The sequence below is a fragment of the Rhopalosiphum maidis genome, chromosome 1 (assembly GCF_003676215.2).
Source record: "Rhopalosiphum maidis isolate BTI-1 chromosome 1, ASM367621v3, whole genome shotgun sequence".
Classification (NCBI taxonomy): Eukaryota; Metazoa; Arthropoda; class Insecta; order Hemiptera; family Aphididae; genus Rhopalosiphum; species Rhopalosiphum maidis.
In genome coordinates, this window is record NC_040877.1 from 82,322,458 (window position 1) to 82,339,037 (window position 16,580).

General features: G+C 27.6%; 1 protein-coding gene across 2 annotated transcripts in view; it reads right to left on the reverse strand.

Moving 5' to 3' along the window:
* The window catches only part of LOC113559469 (potassium/sodium hyperpolarization-activated cyclic nucleotide-gated channel 2), a 37,028-nt gene extending 26,350 nt beyond the window's left edge, over positions 1 to 10,678 (reverse strand). Inside the window, exon 1 of one of the 2 annotated variants that reach the window (XM_026965320.2) lies at positions 10,205 to 10,678. In XM_026965320.2, the coding sequence (XP_026821121.1) occupies positions 10,205 to 10,530 (326 nt within the window). In that variant the 5' untranslated portion in view covers positions 10,531 to 10,678. The remainder of the gene's footprint in view (positions 1 to 10,204) is intronic. The other variant, XM_026965321.2, reaches the window with a different exon arrangement.
* Between the last annotated feature and the right edge of the window lie 5,902 nt (positions 10,679 to 16,580).

A 16,580-nucleotide genomic window follows, 5' to 3' on the forward strand; every position in this document is an offset into this window, starting at 1 on the left:
CTTTATGAAAAACATAATTTTATACATTGAAGAAAAAACCCTATTCCATACTAGAAAAAAATACTAGTTACCACACAAATTAATTTATAATTTAAATATGAGCTTTAAAAGAAAAAAAATAATACGATGATGTACGTGTACTAATATATGAACCCAAATCAATTGATCAACTTATTTTCAATCTAATTTCTAATCTTATCTCATCAATAACATTAAGATATAACTGTACAGTACAAAAAAAAGATTCTATAAATATCACAGTTCTTTCGATAATTAATTTTCTTAAAATAACTAACATACAATTTTCAGGTATATAACCTTTTAATTTTTGTATTCTAAATAAAATACTAACGATTTTACGTAATAAAATAATCATAATAATTAACAATATCCATTATATATACAATAATACAAAACGTTTATATTAAATATAATTTCATATAATAGAAAAATAAAAATATCTATACATTTGTTCAAATAAAAAGAAAGATATTTTACAGTATTGCGGATTAACGTCATAAATGTATATTGAGCATAACAAAATATATCAAAGCAAAATAAAATCGTGAGCATTGCTTTACAAATCACGGAAACTACGAAATTAATAGGTGCACGCGGCGCGGGTATCAATAATTAGTTTAAAAACAAAAAAAAAAAAAACAATAGATTTACGGTCGACAAACATTCTTTTACAAAAAAATGTTATACCGAAATGTATTAATATAATAAATTTTTAGGAATTCAAATATTTTTAAAAATAAACTGAATGCAAACGATGTAGGTACTCGTGTTTTCATACATTATTATTGTCTACTATTCTCGTTAAAAAGTATTATAACTAACCGTATATTACATTAATAAAATTTATATTAAACGTTTATTTATATGCAAATATAAATGCGTTTAATATGCATCTCGTTTCTTAAGCACCAATAATTTATAAAATTGTTATAACAAATACTAATTTTAAAAAGATATTACGTGTAGCTTATAAATGAATTTTTCATCATTTATGTTCTAAACCAATTTAACTCATTTATATATGGACTACCAATATATGAATTTAATTGTTCACATTTCGTTGAGTTATCGTTAAATTACTTTTTTTTTATTAATAATACTTGCAACCTGTGTATAAGAAAAAAATATAATTTGTTTTTTGACATTTACAAACAAAAAACTGACGTAATGTAATTAACTGTATATCAAACTTAGGACTGAAGTTAAGCCAAGTAATATATATTTCTGTTTAACAACAGTAATATTCTAAACAAATTGCTTTTTTTATTTATAAATTATATTGAACCCAAATAATTTTACGAATTCTTCAAACTTTTATTAAACTATAATATAGTTTACAATGCTATAATATGTATAATAATATACACCTTAAATTATTCTTTATGACTGGACATAGTTTAACAGTTTAATGTAAACCTTTTTACCCAATGATTTTTGTTGATCGCGTTGGGGATAATCATAAATAAATAATATTTTCAATGTTACGGTAAAAAAACAACAAATAACATTAACATAAAAAAAAAAAAATATATATATTTCCGTATATTATCGCGTATTACTAGATATATGTCTATTATCCAACTTAAATCAAGATGTACATAATAGCTGTCCTTGAGAATACTCGTACTTTTTTATAGTTAACTGTATTCATATATATATATAGTATTCTAATGTCCCTAATGTCCCCGAATATCAAATCGAATAAGATACAAACCCTAAAACCCATAACAAAACCTAATACAATATATTACCGTAATAAGTACCCAGGTATTCTTTAGGGTCTAAATGAAGTGTGACACGTTTGTCGGTTGTTAGTTTTTAAAATGGTATAATATTTCTATAATGTAATTTGAAAAAATTACACCAATTTATAAATACTTAATATTACTTTTAAATGGAATAAATAAATTTATTCATAATTTATCCAACATTGAACCCATAAATTGACTTTTTTATGACACATTTATTTCGATAATTTCCAAATATAATTCATTAAGAATATTTTTCTATATAAATAGTCAGCCTTTACCACGCTTTAAAATATTTAAAAACAACTAAATGGATACTTGCGATTGTATTAAATTCTAAAAACAAAGAAATTTTCGGTCCCATTCGATCTCTAAAACACGCAATTTTGAACATATAATTTTGAAATAAATTAAAACCTACCCTAACTACTTTTTACAAAGTATAAAAATAAAATATACTTCTTATATTTTTTATTTAATATTCATATTATTTGTACATTGGTTTTATGGACTTTTGATAAAAGGCATAAAAACAACACATGACTTATTATAAGATATTTCAAAACCGACGGGTTCGACAGGTGCGTTTCAACTGGGCACTACACAACGTAGATGCTAAAATCTATTTTATAATTCATGCAGGATTACTTAAAATTAACCATTTGCATTCCCGAATTTATAATATTTATATTTTTAATTTGAACTTAATTTATGAATGTAGATTATAATCATTCATAGAGTTTCTAATTTTATTCGAAATTCGCATGTGTTCGTTTAAATATTGCTCAAAGTTAGAAAATCTTTCGATACAATTATACGTATTATGTATTTATGTATGTATATATAAATACTATTTTCTTCATACAATATTCGTTTTCATATAAATTATAAATTATAAAGAGTATTAATTCAATTTATAATATATAAGAACAGTAATGACTAATGGATTTTAAAAATGCTTTGAAGAATATACGAGAAGAAGAAACAAAAAATATAAAACTTTAGTAAATAATGTATGTACTGGTAATAAAATTCCAACAATACTTAAACCAACAATTTAAGAAAAAAAGTCCTGAACGAACGATAACTTAAGTTAAGTACAAATAATATGTATACTATAGGCAACGTAATTTCATAATATGATTTTGAAATTTTATAATAAATTATATACTTATTATGATAAATCAAAATATACGGATCCTGTAAGTTGCCAAATCAAACTAAACTTGACGGGTCATACAAAATGTATTATTATGGCCAATACTATTGTTCCCATTAAACACGAAATATCTTCAAAAAAGTTTTTTTGATTTGGTAAATGTTCTAGAAATTGGTACACTAAATTACCTTCTATCAATGTTTATCTGTTTATATTATATGTATTATAATATAATATACAGTCACAAGGCCGCCTATGTGTGGGTGTATAAGAACTCAAATTCAAATCTACAAATCAAAGATCTATATTTTATTTCTTGTTACATCCTTTCACACATGTAGGACCAACATTATACAGATATCTTATTAAATATGCTATGTAATATTATGTGTTAGTATAAAACAACGACACAGTACAGTGGGTAAGAAATTCACTTAAAAATTTTAAACTCTGAGCAAAGTGAAAAATGTGTAAGTTGTACAATGATGTATCTTTTTCACTGCAGATACTTCATACAAAAAAAGGACCAAATGTCAAGTATCAATCGATTTTAAATAGAGTCTATAGTTTGTACTTTATTTCGATTTCTTAGAAGTTTCTCGAAGCAAAATATTACAGAAAAATGTCAAAAAAATATTTACTTATTATTTTTGAATATTAATTTTGATAAAATTTAACAGGTTAGGTTTTAGATTCAAAACATTGATACTAAGTATGTAAATTTTCTAAATTAATTTTATATTTTTTTAATTGTGATATTTGAAAAATTTAAACTAACATTTTTTTCCATAAATATGACTTAATAGAAATAAAGTTAATATAGATATATATGATATATTATAATTTTTAATTAATATTGTAATTGTATTAAGCAAACGCTTCAAAATCTAATTAAAACAAATATTAAATTAAGATCTTAAAAACAGATAAATCTGAATGAAAATTCTATTAGTTTTCAACTATTTTTGATTTAGAAATAAAAACTACATTTTTCAGTAATACCTTCCTACTTAGCTTATAAAAATCTTAGTAAAAATATTCAAACAATTTCTAGCAGGATTCTTGTAAATATAAATTTTACACAAATATCAGTGTAATAATTCTTACAAAAGTAAGTTTTCAACTTTCTTTGTGGTTTTCATAAAACAACTGGGCAATTTAAAAAAAAAATATATCATTTGATAACATTCTGATAATTTTTGTTTAAACCCATAGTTTCATTCTCAATGCAGTCTAATATTATATATAAATATTATAATAATATTGATACAATTTACATAAATAATATACATATATTTCATAATTGGGTAATATAAAATATACAGCTTAACTAAATGGCATAATATACAATACTTGCGGATTATAATACATTATTACGTTGGTACGATTAATAGCTTAATGTCGAGAAGAAAACATCAAGTTAAGTTCTCTATTCGGCGTTTATGGTTGTAAATTTATCATGAAAGTGAGATGAATACTAAATGTAAAAATAATGTTTCCTCCTCTCCAAACTTAAATAACCTATAATACCTAATTAGTAGTTATGACTTATGATATTAATTATGCATACTGAAAAAATAAAAATTCACAAAATGGATCACTCATTTCATATTTCAAATTATATTACTAGCTGTATGCAATTACTAGTGAATTTATTATATTTTATTGTGTATATTTATACAAACCAATATATATAGAGAGAGAGAGAGATTAAATTTAAATAACAACAAGTAAATATACTATAGTATAATCCAACAGATATTTATTAAAAGTTCAATAATAAATATGAATTACCCATATTACCCGTCGACTTCATTTTTTCTGATGAATTTTCTTCAGTAAAAATGTGTTTATTCGAAAAATTTAAACTGATCTCAAAACAATAATTAACGTTATTATTATAAAAGAGAGATTTAATACCTGAGAGAAAATAATAATTGGACAAATGTTCGACTACAAAAGAAAAAAACGTCAATTTCATAATTCATATTATACTATTCATAAAAACTAGAGATATTCAACTATTATTGAGCAAATATTAAAAATATAATTATGATATTCATATAAAAAGGTTCGATGTGAATTTATGTACACTTAACTCATAATGCGTATGTGCATAATATAATACTTTTTGTGACGAAATTCAATATTTACTAAATATTCAATTTCGTTCTATAGTATTAATTTTTCATTATGTCGTCATTACCGTAATATTTCTATAAATCAAAACGTCAATATTGCAAATGGGTTATAGAGGAATAAGTATCACCATTCAGTAATCGCTATAATTACCTACATTATATAACATAATTATATTAAATTTGCAATGTCATATGCATCTGCTGGAAGAGTGCATTATTGTATGTTATACAAGACGCAGTGATATGCAGAGAACATTATGTTTACATTTAATTAGATAATCGTATGATAGCAAAAATTTTTAAATGGAAATATGAATTACAAATAAGCCATACGAGGTACTAGGAATCGCTCAAAACCATCTTTGAATTCCCGTGCGTATTCTGAATTACAAATATTGCACTAATTTACCATAAAACAGACACAAAATTAAATAAATTATCAATCCGTATCCATATGTATTATGTATCAAAGTTTATCCATACCAATTACACATCGCAACGCTTTAATGTAAAACGAGGGATGAGAACAGAACAATAACTTATTTTTTAAACGCAAACTGCATTTTGTTCCCAAACCTTAAGGAACTAAACAAATAAATTTAATACGTTTAAGTTTCCAAGCGTAATATAGCATTATTCATTCACGGGCATAAACGTACAAAGAACAATAATATAATATGTATATTAGTTTGCAAGCATAATTAATATACAAAAGGACAATATGATGTTTATTTGTTTTAGAGCAAAAATTACGTAACTAGCAATACATATTACTGTTAATACATAATTGTTCCCAAACCTCAACGTACAACGTCGAATTAGTAGTAACGAATTATTCTTATGAACATAATTATTTTTTATAAGAAGCATAATAATATCATATTTATTAGTTTATTACGATAAATTGGAATAAAAGACACATCAAAATTAAATTGACTACTTAAAATTATGATTAATACATTTAAATACCAATTTATTCAAACATTTAATATGAACAATAACATTAGAAATATCCGTTGTCATTATAAATGTTAATATTTGTATACCTAATTTTAAAAAACAACTTGCCCTTAATAGTTCTTTTTTAACTGCAACTCAAATATGTAGACAACTTAATATCAATATTTATCATTTTAATAGCATATATATTTTTAAATCTTTTGTAAAAAACTTGGATTTCTCTGAAATTAATTTTTTATAATAAATTTTATATTTTTATTTTATTTAAATATTTAATATTTTTTCTTTTTGTATTATCAATTGTAATTTACTTGAATCTATATTAAGCTATATATATTTTTTTCTCTTTCTCACTATTACTATTACATATTAATATTTAATATTTATACATATTTCATTTATTTTTATTTTTTCAAAATTTGTGTTGTATTGAACTCAGATTGCCTACCCCCCAACACAAACTTTGCTTAAAGAGGAGTTACAAATATGTAAATACTTTTTAACAAACACTTGTGTATAATCAAATTTTTGCTAAATAAATATTATTATTATTTTTATTATTATAAATATCAAATTAAAATAAATATAAGATTTTTATAAATTAATTTAAAAACTTATATTGCAAATCTAATAATACTTGTAGCTGCATTATGTGTATTATATTATACTTGTTATCAATTCCAAAATTATATATTATACACATTCAATTTGGCACAGACAGTTCAAACGATTATATACGTGCGTTATGGCTTATGAGTTATGAATCATGAACAACTAGCTAGTGTACTAACATATGTAATTTAGTCCGGGAACTTAAATCAACGTGGAAAATATTTTTAAAAAAATAATTCATGTAATGAACCAGTTTTTGATCCTTTAAGCTTTGGTTATGAATTATTATCCACCAACGTGATATTTGCCACGAAACACCGCATCGGTGTACTGTAGTATATGAAATGTGTATTGAATATTTATGTAGGTTTATTATTGTACGATTGCAGTCGTATAATACGTTTGATCAACGTACGTTGAAAATACCACGCACATATTTATACACCGCCTCCCCGCCGATGAAATATTATGCAGTCGGATGAATAAATTTAATGTTTATAACAAACGCACAAAATGACGACACCTAATGCGTAGTACATGTACTATACTTTACATTGTGTGATGTATTTAGTAGTAAGCGAGATTGAGCGGGTTGGTTTTAATGGGTGGTGGGGTTGAGTTGCGCGTAAAATGAACCGGTCTGCTGTTCGACCCCTCCCTCATCCATAGACGTAGGTTTGAAACATTGAATAATACCAGAAATTCGGTAAAAAATAATAAATACAGTAAGTAATAAATCTTAATAATAGCAGACTTTTGAACACCAATACAACTGAGAGTAATATTTTTCCCAATCGTATATAGAAAAAATGTAACGTAACACAAAACATGTCGTAGGTATAATAATAGATCTAAGTTTGAGGATTTCGATGAAAACAATTTAGAATATATTTTCGTCTAGTCTGCTCTAAATAAATAAAACGATTGTTCGGAAAAAAACTGATATCTGAACAATTGTTTTTTAAACACGACATATCGGCGACTTGAGAGACAAATTTATTTTAGTATACAACGCCAAAATACTTTTCGAACCATTTTACCTAATATATTTACACCTTTTTCCTAAACTTTTCGTCAAATTATTTTGTGATATTTTTTTAAATATTTAGAAGAAAAAAATGGTAGAGTTTACAAGTTTCAATATCTGCACAACATCGAATGAATACAACAGCTTTACCTGACGATTATAATAATTAATAACATAATATACCTACCTAATAATTAAAATAATTATCAAAAGACAAATCATATTTTAATTTGTTATATTATCATGGATAATGCAATACGAAAATAATAATTATGTGTATAGAATATATTGAAAGCATTTAAAATGAGCAAATATTTCCATGTCAACTAGACCTGCCGTATAAACATCAAAGCACATAGACAAACGACGAAAAATATGTTCGCTATAATCTTTGGTGGGTATGCTCTAACAACAATATTTTACTAAGTGGGCCGTGACGCTTCTCATTGATACTAAAAATAACTAGGTAGAAACTTATTATACGCGTTGACGTTAAATATAAATCATGTATTTATATTACCTTAATTACAACAATTATAAACGCAACTACAGATTACGATTGTTATAAAAAAAAACCATGACATAATATTATAATTTAAACATGCATTTAACTACTTTTTTCAAAATCAATATTTTGTAATAACATTATTAAAAATTGTAGAGTACACTGCAAGCCTCGCATGCAGTACAATGCGTATAAATCAATGAATATCGTTAATACCCTTTCGATGTTTCAATTCAAAAATACATTACACGTATCGATACCTATTCCAATGTGTCCTGACTGTCAAACTGTCCATATCTAGTCTATATCTACTGGCTACTATAGACTACTACTATATGTAGTGGTCGACACTGGTATAACGAACACATCCGAGAACTTAGATAATATCACGTAAAAATATAAAATGCATTTATTCATTTCAAAAATTATGTATCCAAACATTTAAAACCCCGAAAACAAGTTCATATTACGTTAGGTATCATATTTTTTTTGTTTATCAAATAATTTAACTATTAGTAAGTAAATATATGTTAATCAACTCCGTACACCTCCTTCAAATTTTTTACGGATTTCCACTCAAATGTGTTTTATTTCTTTTGAGTCAAGTGGAATTGTTTACCAAATAGAAAAATATAATATTAGTTTTCATGCCAAAATATTCATATTATGTAATACTGTCAGGTACTCAATGAAACCACTAAATAAACTAAAGAACATATATAAGAACATACATAGACACATAGTATTATTTTATAATATTTTATACTGAATTTAATTAACATATTTTGTTCAATACTAAAATAAACTATTATTAAGTTAATCAATGCAAATTGTGTATACAAGTACATATATAGTATGATAATGCTAATATTTGTATAGTCATATTACATTTTAACATAATTAATATGAACATGTAAGTTCTTATACACTAATTTTTTTAAATCACTAAATGTATTATGAAAACTAGGCAATGATTAACTATGAACAATTATCAAACTGACATCATTATTTGCAATCACACCTATTAAAAAAAAAAAATTAACTCGTTTACAATTTCCTGTTTTTTAAATTCTAAACCAACGTGTAAGACGATTAGTTATACAATAATGTGTATTTTTTCAAGATTTTTTGAAATATAATATTTACAGATAAGACTTTTGAAGTCATTAAAAAACTTAGTTTCGTGAAGCAACTCTCTCTAGGTTGAAAATCGCACACAGATCGCAACTCATGACGAGACAATGTGGTCGGCGCATTCGTAAAAATCGTGAAATGTAAAGAAAACGACATACGATTTTAAAAGTATACCTATTATAGTCAGATTTCGAATTTCTTACATATTTTAGGACATCTGGACATCCGAACTGCAGGTGGCCCCAACCGACTTTGTCGAAACAACCTTTTATGTACGAATCGAAACCGGTTACGAGACAACGAAACAAGTGATATTTTTTAAAAAAGGTTATTGTCAAATAACTCGAACATCGTTACCAGGAGCGCCTGCCGTCAACGATGCGTAGAATACCGTAATGGGGGCGCGTAGACCTGCGGTGGTTTTCTTCTACAACATTACACGTTATACATCTATTAAATGGACAAACGTAATAGGACGAACCTAACGCGCAACGCAAGTCAAAAACAGTTCGCAGTCGACGGTTAGTGTAAAATCAATTATACACATTTTTTTATGTGATGTTTTATATATATATAATTCTAGTATAATATACACAACGCATTCATAATGTTGTTTGGATTGGACGCTTAGTGTACGAGGTGTGAAAGTCCTGTAAACTTTGTTCGGCGCGCCCGAACGCCCTTAACGAGGTGTGGTGGTAAACACTTGGTCGTACCCTCCACCCGCCCGCCCACCCCCCCCACATAACGCCACGATCCCCGGCCACGTGATAATATATCTTGGCAGATAACTATTGCAATTAATCGCGTTACGTGTAATCCGTTTAGACGGGTTACGGGCCGGTGACAGACACTCGAGAATACACGCCCCACGCTACGGCCGTGCACCGCCATTACCTGAACTTCGAACAGGGGTGGATGACCCAGGCGCCCAGCGACCGTTGCCTGAGCCGTTCCTTGAGCACGGCCTTCTCGCTACCGTAGATCTTCATCGACAACCGGTTCATGGACGGTTCGAAGACGGCCCGCAACCCGGTCCAGACGGTGGTCCGGGGCCGCCGGCGCAGGCGTTTTCCATCGTCGGCCAGGCCGTCCGCCGCCGCGGCCGACCCGTCGGCGTCGGCGGCGGCGGCGGTGGTGGTGGTGGTGGTGGTGGTGGTTTTGTCGTCCGAGTAGCCCGCGTATTCCGAGAAACCCGGATAAGCCGCGGCGGCGGCGTCCATGCTGCCGGCGGGAACGACGGTGGCCACTGTGACGGCGGTCCGCGGGGACGCAGTGACGTAGCGGCGATACGACGGCGGTCGGGGCGGCGTGCGAGCGCGTTACACGGACAACGACGCGCGAGACGGGCGCGCGCTACTGCGAATACGTTGCGGAGACACGCGTTCGCGATACACTGCCAGTGGTCCGCGCGGCCGCCGGTTCGGCGGTTCTTCCGAATCGTCATCTGCACCGCTGTCCCACTACCCGGCCGCCCGTACCACCACCGCCGCCGACGGCGAACCGGTTGCCGCCGCCGCCGCCCGCCCGCCGACCCTTAACGCGTACAATAATAACAACATTGTATACAGCGTGATGTCATAATATTATATTATTATTATTATTATTATTTTCAACTGCGCAACAGCGATAAACCCGTCGCCCGCGCTCGGCCCTCGGCGTGCTTATCGTTTGGCCGGCAAGAATAAAATCAATGATTTGTGCTTTAAACGAAAACGTTATTATAAATCCGAATTTGTGAGTCGCGGTACGACTTTGCCTTTAACCAGCTCGTGTCGGCATAGAGATTGTTACAACAGTGTTTACCGAAAGGCCAAATCGTACGCGAGTATAAGAATACATATTTTGAAAATTATCAAAATGTGACGACTGTGATGATACTATAATATATCTGTGGTATAACGATATTTTTTTAATATAGAACAACTTTTAAGTGTATGTGTAGGTATTATAATAATTATTAAAAATATTCCAAATATTTGTCAAAAATATGGAAAAAAACATTTAGCCTAGGTTCGGGGCCGGTATTCCTGCCTGAGCAAGTGCCCAGGCCGACCCCACTCAGGTACCTCAACGGCTATTGAAATAATCCATGAAAACGTGCAATACAATCCTGGTCCCTAATGCTTATATAGCATAATAAAATACAACTATATTATTATTACCATTCGGTTTATTTGGATTGCCGTCGCTGCGTGTCGATGACTTCGTTGTACGCGCGACAAATAATCGCGTCTTTTGAGTTTATTATAGGTACGTCATTCACTCCGTCACCCTTATCCGACGATCCGTAGGTAATAACTACATGGACATTATATTATCCGTGCGCTGCTAGTGTTCGACGTCCGTCCGCCACTTTCATAAACCAAATATACACGATTTGAATTAATTAATCCAAACAATTTTTCAAGAATTGTTTTGTGTTAATGACTGACAACCTACAAGATTCGTTCAAACGCCCTGTTAATATAATGAACCACATTCGTACATTCTATAGTCATATATTTTTATAGGTACAAGAGGTATACAACCAGTGTTCACACGAGTAGTACATAAATGCGTAAAGCGGGAGAAATATAGACCTCAAATTATTATTTAATTGAAGATAATAAATTCTGTTTTATACCGTGCATAAAATATATATATGAGTGTGCGTACATTGATGTGTACTGTCTATTATGATGGACCATTATAAAGTTTAATTTACATTTTAGTGAAAAAAATAATATTGAGGGTACTTATTATATTATACGTATTATAATATACGTGATATAAAAAAATGCAAACCTTTAGAAGGATGTTTTTTTTCGGTAAACATGACAAATTGACAACCGATGGGAAAAAAATATTTTATAATCTAATTAAGGTTTGGGATTCTTGTGGTAGGTCTTTTACGTAGCTACGCTTAATAATATGAATATTTTAATAATTTTACAAAAAATAAAATTAAGTTTTTGACGTTTGCAATATACCTTAAATATAACTTCTAAACGATTTCTATGTATGTAAATATAAATATACTCGCGTATAAAATGATTAAAAATTAAAAAATATGATGCGAAACAGATTTCTGCCAATATACAACTGCAATACATAAAAAAATGTTTTTTTTAAATTTATTTATTTATTATTTAAATATTAATATAAATTATAATTAATGTACAAGTATTAATTAAACGACAGCAGTCACAGCAGGTACTAATGTTCTGACTCAATTGTTTAATATGATAACCCTATTGCTGATGTATCTTCTATTCCTACAAACACATTTTAAGAGAATACGAGACACTAGCATAGTAAATTTACAAATTAAAATGTATTATTATACATAACAAATTAACAAATATGAATAATACTCGTAGTCTTGGACCCAACATTTTGAATAAGAAATAATTATTAAATGTATGTGATGTTTCTACAAATAAAACTATTACGTTATTTATCTATATATATATAGGTGTATTTGGCATATCGTATATTCTTAGGTGCTTACATTGAATTATGAAATTGCTAACAGAATAAGCTCTAGAGGATGATTTTTTTTATCACGAACTTCAGAATATGAAATTAATGTATGGATGTTATTCAAAAAACTTAAAAAAATATAACGATAAAAATATTGAAAATATAATAAAAAATAATTGTTTTATTTCAACTGTAAATTATACAAAAGAAATATTTTCATATTTTCTAAAATTTTAATAGCTTTTGAAATATTGAGTGGTTTGTGATAAAAGAATCACTTTGTGGATATGTAAACACACACATAGGTATATATAACCATTCTCAAAATTAAATTTGGGAATAATCCTAAATTCATACAAAATTTACATATTTATGCAAAAACGATTAGTAAAAATAAAAATATTAAGTACAAAAGAGTAGGACACGTACTATACGTGCTGAATATGACTATTGTGCACTGATATTCACGTAAATAATGTAATAATTAATAAAGTGTGTATTGAAAAATGGATGAACGGCAAATAGTTTGTTGATCAAATGAACCGGTTTGATGTTACCTAATTGTTATAGTATCAAACTTTTAAAGTACGTAATATATAAGTGTATATATATGGTATTTTTACCGTGGACTTAGTTATATCTTACTTATAGCCATCATAATATTATTTTATTCAACTTTTAAAGGTACAAATATTTTAATAAAGAAAATAACTTAGCTAGGGTCTCAAAAAAAAAAAAAAAATAATAAAATAAAAAAGTAAAGTCATGTAATACCTGTACTCGGGAGTATACCAGTATTGATGAATAGTTTAAAAAAATAATCTTATTTATAGGTTTATTGAAAACCAGAACTTTAATATAGGAACTTATATTGATTTTTTCTTATATATTTTGCATAACTAGAAAGTTTAATTAATAATAAACTGGAAATTCACTCATCTACATAGTATTATCATTGATAATTAAAATATATTTACGGTTTTGTAAGACATTTTTTTAAATTCAAAACTTCTATTTAATAAAAATGCATTGACGTTATAATTATAGCTATAATTATATGCAGGCTTTCAAGGTGAAAACCAATAATATATTAATATATCATGATAACTTAACAATAATCATAAATACAATCATTAAACTTATTATTATTTTATGATTTACTCATATTTTTTGTTCAGCATTATTCCAATTTAATTGTATAAAATCTACCTATCTAATTCACTATAATACAGCGGAAACATTGTAAGCTTCATAAGCTTCAGTGGTATTGGTAGATACACACTTTTATAGTTTTATGTATATCAGAGGTAATAAATATCATTATTATAGACTATAGAGGAAAAATATTCAATACTTGGATAGAAATGTCCATTCATCATATTATATTATTTATGTTATTATATTTTTAACTCAATATCCGTAACTAAAAATTTTTTTTACTGATTTTCGTTTAAAGGTTGAAATATTATAATAAAATGGAAACAATAATAACTTTGAATTCTAAATAAAAATATAAACACAAATTTAATCGACAGAATTCATAAGAAAAAACATCATTTATAACTTATATTAAATTAACAATTTAATTTAATATTTATTTTTATTAAATTATACACATTTTTACTTTTATATAAAATAGCAAACTCAAATTCATACTTATAATCTCGAATTTCATTCAACGAGACGAAGATTCAGTGCTGTTTTTTTTTTCAATATAATATTATATAATACTTCAATTCCATTTGTCAAAAAGAAAAAAAAACGTACCAAGAGATTGTGAAATACAGACAACATTTTAAGTTAAAAATACAAAACAGTAAAATACCGGCTATACAAAATAAAATATTGAAAAATAAAAACAACTTGATTAGTAAGTAAGTTATCGTTTATCTTACTTTTACATTATTTTTTTTTTTTTAAATAAATCAATGCTTAATTGTTTTGAACGGTAAACAAATAAATAATAACCGTCTATATCAATAGATCATAACGTTACTGTTACCCGCCCACATCAACTCCAGCGACGATGCAAAATAACTTTTTTGAGACTTTACATTAAAGTCTCACAATGGTTCATTCTTTTTGATAAAATAAGACATTCTCAGATTATAAAGGTACATCTGTGGATAAATACAAATAAATAAATTTATGAGTATTTAACATGATAATAAATAACAATTAAATAATTTAATATAACAATAGTAATAATACCTCTAAACATTTTACTATTTATATATAATATCTAACCAACCTTATTTAATTACCTATGACTTAAAATAAAGATTAATTTAAAATATGATAGTTAATTAATAAGATCGTGTGTATGGCCGCGTTTAAAGCGTCTTTGAGGTGGTGAACGTATATCTAAATAGAACTAACATTGATCCAGTTAATCTATATTCTGTATAGTAAACTAAAAAAATTAAATCCAAGGCGCTTCTATGATCTTGAATTTTTTAATTTAGTGGTCTTAGTATAATAGTTCATTATTGTATTCTAAATTATTTATACTACCTATCTAATCAAAAAATATACAATAGCTTTCAAAACTTAATAAACACTAAATAACCAATAATGACAAATACATAATTCAATAATTCAAATAATGGCTTCGCCAATATTACAGAAATCATTCTAGTTAAATACCAATTATTGTTGTTAATTTATTGACCCACAAATTTATAATACAGACAGAGAACATTTGAATATGAGTATGTATATTAAGTGCTCGACTTGCATTGAAAATAGTAGAGGTAGGAACTCTGACGACACAGAAAAAATTAGCATCTCAATCTAATAATTAATAATATACTATATACCTAATATAACCATGGGTGGCTTTTCCGCCACACCCTCTTTATTGCACCCTATACATATTACCATAAACCAACGAACATTTCCTAACTTATATTATACTTACTTGAGTTTCAATCTTATGGTTATGTAAGACTTATGCATGTAATAGACTTTTGAACGCAATAATTGAGATAATTCTATTAATTATTATTATTATTTTTATTAATTTCAATAGATCAATAATAAGGTATGGGTTTAAATATTTTAATTAGGTTAGTTATTTATAATGAAATAGATATGCCTGTTGTTTAACTCGTCAGAAGTTATATACAAAAAAAATTAATACATTCATTACTGCGGCAATTACTTGTATAAATAAATTACAAAGTAGACACCTGCACTCGATACTTTCAACAAAAATACTTCTCCAGTTTATTTTAATTTTGCATATTTATATTATACGAACAATGTCGAACGTATTCAAATATTATAAAATGATGCATACCTATGTTGTAAGACCACAAATATAAATACATGAACAGACATCTGTCAGTTTTTCCCACTATCAAAATGCTTTTCCCGTGTATATTGTTTGTAATAAACTAATATAGAAGGTTCCTAGTTTCCTACATAGATAAGAAAACAAGAAAGTCTTTGAATATATTTTATACAGCTATAAAAGGAAGTTGGAATAAAGCAAATGAAGACGTCAAAATGTTTTTTATACGTCTTGTTTAATACAGAGCATAACGTTTATTTTATTAATGCCAACGACAAGTAATTTGTTCATTCAATTAATTATGAACAAACCATGTACCTACCTACTCTACCAATCATAATATATAATATAAATTTACAGCGATAAGTGTTTACAGTCGCCAATTAATACCTATCTATACCTACATTTTAAATGATATTATTTATTATTTTCTTATATCAAAATAATAAGTAAAAATGATGTATTCAAAAAATTGTTGTAAAAAAAATAAAATAAATGTAAACAAATTTAGAA